At 40.2% G+C, this 13539-nt stretch overlaps 1 protein-coding gene across 15 annotated transcripts in view; it reads right to left on the bottom strand.

Moving 5' to 3' along the window:
• PEX5L (peroxisomal biogenesis factor 5 like) overlaps positions 1-13539 on the bottom strand; it is a 789103-nt gene that overhangs the window by 3001 nt on the left and 772563 nt on the right. For all 15 annotated transcript variants that reach the window (XM_058427079.1, XM_058427077.1, XM_058427076.1 and 12 more), the window contains 4 exons: positions 9908-9978; positions 7604-7801; positions 6415-6580; positions 5862-6019 (listed from right to left, as the gene is read on the bottom strand). In XM_058427079.1, coding sequence (XP_058283062.1) covers positions 5862-6019; positions 6415-6580; positions 7604-7801; positions 9908-9978 — 593 coding nt within the window. The remainder of the gene's footprint in view (positions 1-5861; positions 6020-6414; positions 6581-7603; positions 7802-9907; positions 9979-13539) is intronic.

The raw sequence follows: 13539 nt of genomic DNA on the forward strand, positions 1-13539 counted from the left end.
TAAATCACCTCTTACGTGTTCTGGATGATCAAATGAACAACTTTCTAATTCTCTTATATTCTTTAGTGAGCAGTCATTATTAAATACAGTGAGGTCAGAAAGAAAAAAGAAAAGCAGGCTGGGCATGGTGGCTCAAGCCTGTAATCCCAGCACTTTGGGAGGCCAAGGCAGGTGGATCACTTGAGGTCAGGAGTTCAAGATCAGCCTGGCCAACATGGTGAAACCCTGTCTCTACTAAAAATACAAAAAATAGCCAGGTGTAGTGGCATGCGCCTGTAATCCCAGCTACTAGGGAGGCTGAGGCAGGAGAATCGCTTGAACCCAGGAGACAGAGGTTGCAGTGAGCCAAGATCACACCACTGCCCTCTAGCCTGGGCAACAGAGCGAGACTGTCTCAAAAAAAAAAAAGAAAAAGTAAAGAAAAGAAAAGAAAATTTTATTTTAGGAATGTCACGTGGGAGAGAAAGAATAATAGCAAAACCATGCAAATACATTAACGCATTCGATTTTCCCCTGCTCTAGGAATCATTTGAACACTTAATCCATTTGCAGATTTCATTTCTATAATTAGTTTAAGAGGAAGAATATAGCCCTACTTAAAAACAAAGTGGTCTAATTTTTCCCATTAGTGCTAGATGTATGGAACACAGCTAGAGTAGATTGAGTTTATTACTGGGCACCTATCTTGAATCCCAGTTATTTAGCAGTAGGCAAATTTCTTGTTTTTTTTTTTTTTTTCCAAGGCTTACTTTCCCTGAGTGTGTAATAGGGATAATCAAAGACATTTAAAAACTTTGGAGGTGCAGTTGAATCAATCTATGTGAAAGCGCTTATCACTGAGTAAGATCAATAGTCTTCAAAGTGTGGCCTGGAGATGCTTGGGAATCAATGAGGCCAAAATTATTTCTATGATAAAGCTAAGATGTTATTTGACCTTTTTGCTTTCATTTTTCAACATGCTTACAGTGGGATTTTCCAGAGACTACACGGTACGTGATATCCCAACAGAGTGACTGCAGAAGCAGGTGTGAGAGTGTGTCTTCTAGTAAGCAAGATATTAAAGAAACTTGCAAAAATGTGAAACAATGTCACTCTTCCCACTAAACTGTTTTTGTTTTGGAAAATAATTATTTTTTGTAAAAAATATTATTTATGATAACATGTAGTGAGTTTTATTCTTTTTAAATGAATCTTTAACAATGTTTTCAGTTTAATTTCTAATACAGTAAATATTGATAGATATAACTCACATAAACAAAAGCCCTTTTAGGTTCTCAATAATTATTACAAGTGTAGAGGGGTCCTGAGAACACCAAGTCTGAGACAAGCCGAGTTAGATGCTGTCTGAAGTCCTTCTAGCTCCTCTAGCCCACTAGTTCACTCTGCTGCTCAGGTGCCAGGAGTACCTGCTGGGTCTGCCCTCTTCAGCAGCCCCATTTCACCCCAACCTTGTAGAGTATATCTGACAAACTGATCCTTCCGAAGAATAATCATGCCACTTTAATTTGCATCCACTTTACTTTTCTCAAAAACTTTTCATACACTTGATCTCATTTAATCCTGCAAGGTAGGTAATAAGCATCTGGTAAGAAACTTTGAAAATGAGACTGGATTTCTAATTCTAATGCACATAATCCAGGGATTTGCTCATCTATATCGTTAGATCTGCCTGAAAATAAAAGGTGAGTGAGAAATGGTCATGGTGTATGTAGCAACCTGGATAATGGAATGGAGTGGGTGTTCTAATCACCCCCTCTTCTGGGTTTCTTGTAATCAAGCAAGAGAGGGAGATTTATAAATGGATGGACATAGGAAGCCTACTTGAGAGGCCCTTTTTGCCCCTGCTTCACAGGATGGCAGCTCTACTGATGTCTCCCAGTTTTCTCTCATAGACCCAGACCTGTAAGAACTCGAGGGAAAGGAAGATCTTGAAAGCCTCTCATTCACTGGCTGCTTCCAGCCCCAAGTGTGTGGTAATGGTTTCAGAGGGATTTGGAGAGAAACAGAATAGTCGAACTTACCTCATCAAATGACTCCAGTTTTATTCCCCCCCCCATAAAGATAGTCTAAACCTGTTCCCCTGCTTGTGAACTCAGAGTCCTGTTGGGGGACTCAGAAGGTTGTACACATAGATGTGTGAATAGTTTTCAAATGTTTCACACATGTATGTATAAATAATTTTAAATCGTTTGTGTATATTGTCATGATTAATAAAAAACCCATTCATTTAAAAGCATCACGTTATAGCTTTCCCTCATTATACTCATACTAAAAATATTACTATCAAGGGGGATAAAATTTTCATCAAAAGGAGTCCTCATTTTTGAAAAGGTTAAGACTCATTGGTCTAAGCTCTAGTCTGGAGCTCTATTGACAAAGGTGTAACATTTTGAGCTACAGCCAAGTTTCACACCAACAATTTCCTGTCCTTATTTTAATTGTATACAGTACCAGGGTAGCGCTTGCCTTTGACTCTTTATGGAAAATGTGATGACAAGCAGCAAGTGTTACAGCTACATACACCGACACCTGCAGTTTTTGAGGGAGCGGTCCCAAGACTTTTGTGAATCTGAAAGTACTTCAACCAGCTCCTCGCTTCCTTTTGAGCCCTTTCTCTATTGAGGGTTGTTATTTCCTAAGTATGCGCTTATACCTCAAGTTGTACTTCTTTTCAGAATTCATTTAAGATTTATGTCTCTCTCTCGCCAGGCGCAGTGGCTCACGCCTGTAATCCCCGCACTTTGGGAGGCTGAGGCAGGCAGATCACTTGAGGTCAGGAGTTTGAGACAAGTCTGGCCAACCTGGTGAAACCCTATGTCTACTAAAAATATAAAAATTAGCCAGGCATGGTGGTGGGCACCTGTAATCCCAGCTACTTGGGAGGCTGAGGCAGGAGAATTGCTTGAATCTGGGAGGTAGAGGTTGCAGTGAGCCGAGATTGTGCCACTGCACTCCAGCCTGGGTGACAGCAAGCCTCCATCTCAAAAAAAAAAAAAAAAAAAAAAAAAAAAAAAAAGAAAAAAAAAAAGTTAGTCTCTTTGATGGTGGAAAAAGCACAAAATTCTTACCACTTCTCAGATTTCCCCCATCTGGCATGACAATAAAAGACCCACAAAACTTGGTCGATATGTTCCAAAGTAGCCAACTGAGTAGTGTTGCCAGATTTAGCAAATAAAAATACAGAATACATAGTTAAATGTGAACTTCAGATAAACATCCCTTGGTATCCGTGGGGGATTGGTTTCATGAACCCCTGAGAATACCAAAATCTGAGAATGCTCGGGTCCCTTGTATAAAATAGCATAGTATTTGCATATAACCTGCACATACCTCCCATATACTTTAAATCATCTCCAGATTACTTATAACTAATAAAATGTAAATGCTATGTATTTGTCATACTATATTGTTTTTTAAAAAATTGTATTTTTTAAGAAATGTATTCAATCCACAGTTGGTTAAACCCACAGATGAGGAACCCATGGATATTGTGGGCCAATTGTACAGTAATATCCCATGCAATATTTGGAAAATACTTATACTAAAAACTTGTTTGTTGTTTATCTGAAATTCAAATTTAAGTGGGCATTCTGTGTTTTATCGGACAACCCTAAAATTGACTTGTTCCAGTATGGGAGACTTTCTGCTTGAGGATTTAAAATTTACACCTTAATGGAGGTGGCCATTTTTACCTGTCATGAGCCTTCATGGGTTCCTGCAAATAGTAACCCTGCTGAATTTTGTATCTGTGAATGCCAAGAAAGTATTTTATTGGCCGCTTGAGTATGGTTTTCTAACCCTAAGAAGTTATAATTAAGAAAAACTCATCTAGAGCTTTATAAAAGCCTCCTTTAATTGAAAAAAATATATATATAAAATATATATAGTATATATATAAAATGTATGTAATATTTATATATTACATTCTTTTGTAAGAACAATTATAACAATTACATTGGCTGGGCGCGGTGGCTCACGCTTGTAATCCCAGCACTTTGGGAGGCTGAGGCGGGCGGATCACGAGGTCAGGAGATTGAGACCACGGTGAAACCCCGTCTCTACTAAAAATACAAAAAAAAAAAAAAAATTAGCCGGGCCTGGTGGCGGGCGCCTGTAGTCCCAGCTACTCGGAGAGGCTGAGGCAGGAGAATGGCGTGAACCCAGGAGGCGGAGCTTGCAGTGAGCCGAGATTGCGCCACTGCACTCCAGCCTGGGCGACAGAGGGAGACTCCGACTCAAAAAAAAAAAAAAAAAAAAAAATTACATTATATTTTATATATATATATATATATGTATTTTTTTTTTTACATCTCCGTTGTTCTAAAAAAAAGGAATCTAAGGTGTCTCACAAAATACATATACACAGCATATCTAGAAAAAAAGTGAATGAAAGAGGTAAATAGGAAATCTGGTTGGGAAAATAAGATGAAGCCAGGAATGAAGTTAGGATACAAAATAGACATCCGCAGGGCTTGGACAGCTGATGTGTAGGGGGTGGCACAGAGTCAGCTCTGGGCTTTTGCACAGCTGATGTAAACAGGGCCTTTGCAGTGGCACATTTCACAGTGTCCATAAAATAAAACAAGCCGCTTGATAAGGAGTCATTCACTCTTCCTGGTTTTGATCTGAGAAAATTCTCTTGACACAGTTAATCCAGTGACTAGTGCTCTTTGTAAGAGTTTTTTCGTATAGTGCAACAGCTATTTTCTAGGGTCTCAATGTTTGCCAGTGGCAAAATGCACCAATGCAGTTCAGAAGCAGTCATTCTTCAGATGTCAAAAGAGTGAAATCTAGTTATATAGTTCTCTGATGACTTACTAAATAAATAGTAATAAGGATGATGATGCAAAAATAATAATCGTCATAATAAATGCCTGCCAGGCATTGAGCATCTGCTCTGTGCTAGGCAATTACATTTAACCTGTACAATAATCCTGAAAAATAATCATTACCTCTTTCTCTCTCTTTTATAACAAGTGAAGAAATTGAGGCTAAAAGTTATAGACCAGAGTCACAAAACTGGTACATGGCAGAGCTGTGATTTTAACCCAGGCTTGTCTGATTATTAAAGCCTGGCTCTTTCAGAGAATGAGAAAGGGTTTACATTTTTTGTGGGGTTCAAAAATAACATTTAGTTCTTTTTCCAATTATGAAAGTAACACCTGTTTATTTAGAAAATAGAAAAAATGGGAAAAGAAAGAAGAAAAAGATTACTCATACTTTCATTATCTGAAAGAAATAAAGGTCATTTCTAGGCCCTGGTAATGGGAAAAAGAAAGGGAGGACGCCGACCTTAATGACGAAGGATGAGAATGAGAAATGCATTTTAAACTATAAGCCCGGTTGTGTTTTTTCTTTTTCTCCCAACTAACTTGATTGGTATATTAGGTTTAGAAAACCTGGACTCTTGGTTTTGCTTTGCTAAACACTGCTTCTGGGACTTTCTGAAGTCATTTTGCCAGGTCCCCTTGCCCACACCCCCAAGGCTCTTTTTTCCCTAAGTGGAAAATGAAAGATTGACGGGTAGTATTTCTTGAAGAGTTGCCCTTGGGGGTGTTGAAAACGCTGATAACTTGTCCTAATCCAGGCCAACTGAATCAAAATCTCAGGGGCCAGGGATTGGGAATCTGCATTTCCCAAGATGTGGAGCCAACTGCTGCTCTCTAAAGATTGAGAACCAGAGAAGCGCAGGGTTCCTGCTCAAACAGGCCTTGGGATGTGAAGGCTCCACATTCACCCTTAACGGGAGGAGGAAGAATACTCCTACCAAGGCAGGCATTTTTACTTGGAAACAACCTTTCGGATTATTCGACCTCAGTCCTGGGCATGGCCTTCATCCTTGGCCTGTTGCTATACTTCACCTGTAGGCGCCCAGGTTGATGCAGCTTATTCCCAGGTTGTATCTGGACCGGATGAATCCCGGCTGAATCTCCAGTGCTCGCGTGTAGGCCTCCACGGCTTCCTCGCTGCGGTCTCCGTTCGCCAAGGTCGCCCCGAGACGGTTCCATAGTGAATAGTCCTGATGACAAAATCAGAACTTTCTAACAACCCAGTACAAGGCACAATGACAGAGCGTTCCTATATTTCTCTGCAGAGAAAGGAAGATGGCTAAAAATTTATTCAGTGCTTATGGATGGAGACCATGGCCAGGTGAATTACTAAAAGATCTTCACGGACAATTTTGTCAAATGACTTTCACTCGTCAACGAACAGCTACCATTCGATGTTGTCATGTAATTGGTGTTTCTATTTTAGGTATTTCAATATTAACAGCCACAGTAGCACATTATGAATACCCATCACTTTAAACCATTGGAGTCAGGGAAATAAAGTGTAGAAGAAATATGGACGGTGTAGCCTGTGAAAACTTATTTGTTACAGAGAATGTTGTGGTTTCTTGCTGTGCTGTCTTACCTCTGGCCGAACAGTTAAGGCAGCGTTAAATGCATCTATTGCTCTATTAAATTCTCCACTCAGGTGGAACAGAACCCCTAGACCTGTCTGTAGGTCTGGGTCTATCATATCTCCATTCTGGTGGGCAGCTTCCAGATATAATTCCTTCACGCCTTCCAGAACAGAGCTACAAGAGAAAAAAAAATAGATTTGTAATCCTAATAGTAAGAACATAAATGATTTACTGTTAAATCCCTTGACTCTATTTCAAGAAGTCTCTTCGTTACAAAATGGAGAATTTTGCTTAAAATACCTTAACTTAATGAGAGGACTATTAATGCTGAATGTTTTAAAATATGGTTGATTTTCATGAACTATTTTGTTGTACACGGATACAGACCGTGCTAAGTAAGGTCTTCATGAGGCGAGTTCTGTTGACTCTATGAGTGTTAATGTGGAAAGCCCCACAGCTAAGTTTCCCAAGGCCTCAGTGAGTAAGGATTTAACATAAGGATTTATTGCTGATAGAAAACAAAATTTCTAGGCCGGGCGCAGTGGCTTACGCCTGTAATCCCAGCACTTTGGGAGGCCGAGGCGGACGGATCACGAGGTCAGGAGATCGAGACCACGGTGAAACCCCGTCTCTATTAAAAATACAAAAAATTAGCCGGGCGTGGTGGCGGGCCCTTGTAGTCCCAGCTACTCAGGAGGCTGAGGCAGGAGAATGGGGTGAACCCGGGAGGCGGAGCTTGCAGTGAGCCGAGATCACGCCACTGCACTCCAGCCTGGGCGACAGAGTGAGACTCCGTCTCAAAAACAAAAACAAACAAACAAAAAAACACAAAACAAAATTTCTGGAAGACCAGACTTTCATTTTCCCCATTCCTAATTCTCAGGCTGGATAAAACTTGGAGCATTAGTATTTATTATACTTCACCTTGGGTGAATTATGTGTCCAAAGCATTTGACTTTAAAATGTGGCACTCAGATAAATATCTGTGAATGCCCACTATGTAGATCATGTGCCGGAAGGTTGGCCCTGGTCTAAGCATTAATCTTTCAATAAGTGATGCTCCTCCAGCAGAATACTGTCCTGCAAACCATTCTGGAGTGGGTGGTGTCAGGGGTGTGAGGCTCATTAGTTGCCCTTTAGGTGATTCATTGTATATGTGGGTGTTTACTGCCAGCTGTAATATAACGAGAAGGATACCTATCAACTGGGGACTTAGACATCCGCCGGGTGAGGCCTGGAGATCCCTTCTTGCTTTTCACAAGGTATTTGTACTTTGGATTTTGCTTAATCCAATTCTTCAGAGCTTCACAGGCATCCTGCTGATGGCCAGTGTTAGTATAACTCACAGCCAAGGCCATCAAAGCTTTTAAGTTGTTGGGCTGTAATTCTAAGCACCTGAAAAAAAAAAAGAAGCCAATTTCAGATTTTTTTTTTTTTTGAGCCACATCTAACAGTTCTTCAGAAAATGTGGGGGGTCTTTATTAACTAAATACTGCAAAAGCATTGGTAAGCTTGCTTATGTCAAGTCCCTGGAAAGCACCATATTTAAACACATAAAAATGGAGACCTCAGCATATTTTTAAGAAAGTTAAAACTTACCCTAATGATTGCTAGGTTTGGTAATTTTAATAAGTAGCTTTAAAACTATGTGGTTTATCCCTGCACATGATTTATTAGTGCTTAATCTAATGAGATCTAATGAGAAATAGGGGATATCATTATTTTAATGCTGCTCCTTTTTTTTTTTTTAGACGGAGTCTGACTCTGTCACTGAAGCTGGAGTGCAGTGGTGTGATCTCGGCTCACTGCAACCTCTGCCACCTGGACTCAAGCGAGTCTCCTGCCTCAGCCTCCCGAATAGCTGGGATTACAGATGCCCACCACACCCGGCTAATTTTGTATTTTTAGTAGAGACAGGGTTTCCATGTTGGCCAGGCTGGTCTCAAACTCCTGACCTCAAGTGATCCACCCGCCTCAGCCTCCTAAAGTGCTGGGATTACAGGTGTAAGCCACCACGTCTGGCCGCTACTACCAATATATTAAATATCTATTATCCCCAAAGAGAACTGACTTGAATGTAGACATCTAGATATGAAAGATTGTACAGTCTTTTGCAAAGGGGAGGGAAATCCCTGTGTTTCCAGAACTACCGATATGGGTTTACAGGAGACACAGGCTAAAGCTACTCCCCCTCATTCTATTCCATTGGCCTCTAGCAAGGGATTTTCAAATTGAAGTGCATGTGAATCATCTGGGGAGTCTTATAAAATCTGCATTCTGATCCAGTAGGTCTACTGGGGTGGGCCTGGGATTGTGCAGGTTTGACAAGTTCTCAGGTGATGATGAGGTTTCTGGATAAGACTTTGAGGAGCAAGCCCTAGGCAGTACATAATACCACTCTGTGGTGGGTCTAATCTCCCAGAAACTTATCAGCACTGGGTAGAGAGGTTCTTAATTCTGGATGCACATTACAAACACCTGGGAGTTTTAAAACTATTGCTGCTTGGTTCCCAGCCCTGAACAATTAAATGATCATCTTCGGGCTGTGCTTGGGCATTATTTTCCCCCTCCAAACGATTCTAATGTGCATGTGTGTACAGGGTTAAGAACCACTGACTCAGAGCTCCAGATTTGGAGTCAAGAGATGAGGGTTTAAGTTCTGTCTCTGTTACATACTCTCTGTGTGACCTTGACCTTTCCTGATCCCCAATTCTCTCATCTGTAGGAAAAGGCTCTGAAGGCAGGGCCACACCCCAGTCACCATTACTTCATCAAATACCAACAGAATCTTGAAATCTAGGATTCCAAGATTGTAAAGCCCTAGAATTTCAAGAGTCTAGAATTCTTACAATCTGAGATCCCAAAGCTATAGGATTTATACACATGCATTATGTATGTACATTCATATAAACACCATACATATAACATGGAATATATATGTGTGTGTGTGCATATGTATACACACACATATATATTCTCTTCCTATAGCACTATACTAAAGGCACTTACAAGAAAAGGTAGGGAAAGTGGAAGTCTATTTGGCAGAGGCTCCTTTTCCAGGGTTTAAATAGCTCTAGTCAAGTAGGGTGTAATATTACACACACCCACTGTTCCCATCCCTCCTGCCACAACGTCATCCAGACCATTAGTCAGTCCTCCACTTATTTTTTTTTGAAGAATATTTTCAGATGTTTCAGAAGGCTAAAACGTTAAAAGGAACTATTTATTCAATGAGTCTACTTTATGACTGGGTTTAACACAGGCTTTCTCTGGTGCCAGTGAATGTCCATTGATTTGCAGATGGCAAGACATTGTTAGGAACATTACTTCATTCTAAGTTGTTTTTCAGAGCTGCGTGTGAGTGACATGCAGTATCTCAGCACTTATCCTTTACAAATTCTTTACACTGTACTTCAGTAAAGATCAAAAGACAAATCTGAAACAGGAAGTTCATTAACAAGTGCCCACCAGGCCCATGATTTTGCACTTAGCTTCATTTACCTCTGGAGGGCGACAATAGCTGCTTGTTCATTTTCGTTCTCCGCCTGGGTTATCCCGAGGAACTGCCATGCCTACGAAAGACAACTGACGTTAACACTGCAAGATGAAGCAGAATCACTCACGTGCTTCAGTTGGTTTGTTGACCTGTGATGGATCCCCTATGCAGAGCAACCTGTCTCAGATGTGAGCGCTATATAAAAGGGAAGAATATTATATGCATTTCTTCATTCAAACTCTCTTGTGACATCTGGGTCAAGATCCTCTGTCATTATTTCCAAACTCGTTCAGTATTTATCCTTTCCTATAACCCAGTGCGATGGAAACCTCTGAATTTCTGAGATTTCGTTATATTAGGTATCTTAAAACCAAAAGATAAATATATAAAATTATACAGTTGTGAGGAAAAGGGGTGGAAATATAACCCAGAAATGTAGCAAAATGAAGTTTACGATAAGGAATCTCAAGACGTACAATATTAACTTAGCTTGTATGAATGAAAGTCACTTACTAGAAGAAGTCACAGGAGATTTAGGAAATAGGAAAAGCAAAACAAAATCTCCTATGATGTGTTCATTCCTCTAATGTAATCACTGTTAAAATGCACAAAACACATAACATAATCATAATGTAGACATAATTTTATAGTCTACATTTATACATTTCATCATACCTTAAGCCCTTTTTCATGCTTTCACAAAATCCTCGTAATTTTTAATTTGGATTTTGTTGAATAGATATTCCATTATTTACTCAACAATTCCCTTATTGCTTTAAGTTGGTTGCAATTGTTTGCTATTGTAAATAATATGAAGAACATCTTCAAGCAGATAGCTTATGTTTTTATATCTAGAATTAAAGTTTTTAACACAGCAAATTTTTCTCTATATACTCATAAGAACAGTAACTCTCACACTGTTATAAGAGTAATACACACAAGCAGAAACCTCTCATTACACACATTGTCTTCAAATTTGCTGGGGGTGGAGGTATATTAGGGTCTTAGGGTTTAAAAATGTTTGAGGAGCGTGTACCTCTCCTTCCCAAGGCTGGGAGAGTTGCACGTTCCCCAAACACTTTCACACACTCCCCAAACACTGTTTTAGATAATACCATTTTAAAACAAAACTCTAGGAAAGCACAGTTATCTTAAAGTGCCATTTGAATGGTACTGGCTTTTCCTCTCATGGGTTATTATTACATACACCTTATAAACTCATAAAAATACTGATTATTCCCCCCTCCAAATATGCTTGATTCTTTTAAATCTCTTAAACATACAGACAGAAACCTCCATTTTGATTTCACCTTCCATATATCTTAGAATGTTTCTTAAGAAAAGATTGATGAAATAGTCTTTCTCTGGGGGCATTTTTCTAGCCTTTGGCCACGGTGTCATTTTCACTGTCTGCAGTGTTATTACCTTAACTTTGAGGTCTCCATAGATTCAGAAGCCCTGGGTCTTTGTCTGGGATTTGTTAGTTACCACAGGCCCTCATTTTCTTATTTATGAATCTGAGATCATAGTATGTCCTTAAAAAAATTCTTCCCGGGCTGTTGTGTCAAATAATGTAATATATTTGAAAATGCCTTGTAAAATACATAGCATTTACAAACGAAAGATGACATTATTATTTTTAGGGGGTGGCCTATGGTTTCATATTAGTGTAATAATTTCCTCTTCTACAATGAGCACATATCTTTTATTTTATTTTAGTTTTGAGACAGGGTCTTGCTCTGTCACTGAGGCTGGAGTGCAGTGGCACGATCTCGGCTCACTGCAATCTCTGCCTCCTGGTTCAAGTGATTCTCCCAGCTCAGCCTCCCGAGTAGCTGGGATTACAGGCATGAGCCATCCCACTCAGCTAATTTTTTTTTGTATTTTTTAGTAGAGACAGGGTTTCGCCACGTTGGCCAAGCTGGTTTTGAACTCCTGGCTTGAAATGATCCACCTGCCTCGGCCTCCCAAAGTGCTGGGATTACAGGCATTAGGCACCACGCTCGGCCTATCTTTTAAAAATTCTAATATTTTGGTTCAGAATTTCAGCTTTCAGTTTAATCTCATTTCACTGTAAGCCTTTTGGCCAACAAGATATTACAAGATTTAACTAGTGATCAGTTTACTCATTCTTCCTACATAAAATACAACCAATAATAAAAATGAAGGCTAAATGCTGATGTGCCAGGCACTGAGCTGAGCACTTAATTTGTGTGGACTAATTTAATCCTCACAACACCCAATGAGATAGTTACTATTAGGATTTCCATGTTACAGATGAGGAAACTGAAACTTAGAGTGTTTAAACGATTTGCCCCAGGTCCCATGGCTAACAGGTAGAACAGGGATCTGAACCTATGCAGTTGGGATAGCACAGCCTAGATGCTTAACCACTATTCTACATTGTATTCTCAGCACCAGTATATATACCGGTCCCTACAATTTCTGCAGATTCCCTTGGGAATATCCCTTATATGATGATTCTTGAAAATTACAAATGAAAGAAGAAACCATTATATTGACACTATCTTATGATAGGCCTTCACAGATTTAGGAATCTAGGGGATTAGGACTGCAGAAGCTTTTTGGTGGTCTCCCAGCCTCTGTCTCTAATCACTCTTCTCGTCTCGGAGAAAGGGGTTTTTCTAATGCGCAATCTGTTGGTATGCCTCTCCTGAGTACAGGCGCCTAGTGGTTTCCCATGGCTTTCAGATGAATTTCAAATTCTTGCCTATCTCTTCTTGCCTTCCCTCTATCATTCTCTCCTCCCCTCTTCCACTTAACAGGATGCTTCATGCCCCTCTGCCTACCCACATAGCGCTCCCTTGTAACAAAAACTTGACTCTCCTATTGCCTTTAATTCCTGCCCTGACCCTGGTTCCACTTGTGCAGAAAAGCTGGATGGTTTCTAGTCTCCCAGCATCCTGTGCACACTCTGACATTGCATTTATTACACTACATTGATTTTTTTTACTCGTTTTCCCAGATAGACCATAAACGTGTTTTCCATCTGATATGTTTTCCCAGCTTTTCAATATTTTAAGCCAGGACCTGGTATAATTTTTGGGACATAGTATGTGTTCAATAAATGTGGCGTGAGTAAACCAAGGGTGATGTACAGCGTGACACAAGAGCCAGACATCACTATATACTGTCCCTTGAAAACTACTGCTGGGCACGGTAGCTCATGCCTGTAACCCCAGCACTTTGGGAGGCCAAGCCGGTGGATCACATGAGGTCAGGAGTTCGAGACCAGCTAGAAATACAAAAATTAGCTGGGCGTGGTGACAGGCACCCGTAATCTCAGCTACTCGGGATGGTGAGGCAGAGGAATCGCTTGAACCTGGGAGGCGGAGGTTGCAGTGAGCTGAGATTGCGCCATTTCACTCCAGCCTCATTGACAGAGCAAGACTCTGTCTCAAAAAAAGAAAACTACTGATAAGCCTCCAGGTTGGTAATTTTGATTTTTCTTTTCCTGCCCCCAATCTTTATCTATAGGCACTGTAAACACTGCCAATTAGAAATGTGGTTAGAAAACGGGTACCTATTTGTAACTTTTAAACAAGTAGACTAAGCTAGGTTAACTCCTCTGGGAACCTTTACTTGATGAAAAGGTGACCCAGCAGAGTTCTGTGTT

The sequence above is a fragment of the Hylobates moloch genome, unplaced genomic scaffold, assembly GCF_009828535.3.
Source record: "Hylobates moloch isolate HMO894 unplaced genomic scaffold, HMol_V3 SCAFFOLD_13, whole genome shotgun sequence".
NCBI lineage: Eukaryota > Metazoa > Chordata > Mammalia > Primates > Hylobatidae > Hylobates > Hylobates moloch.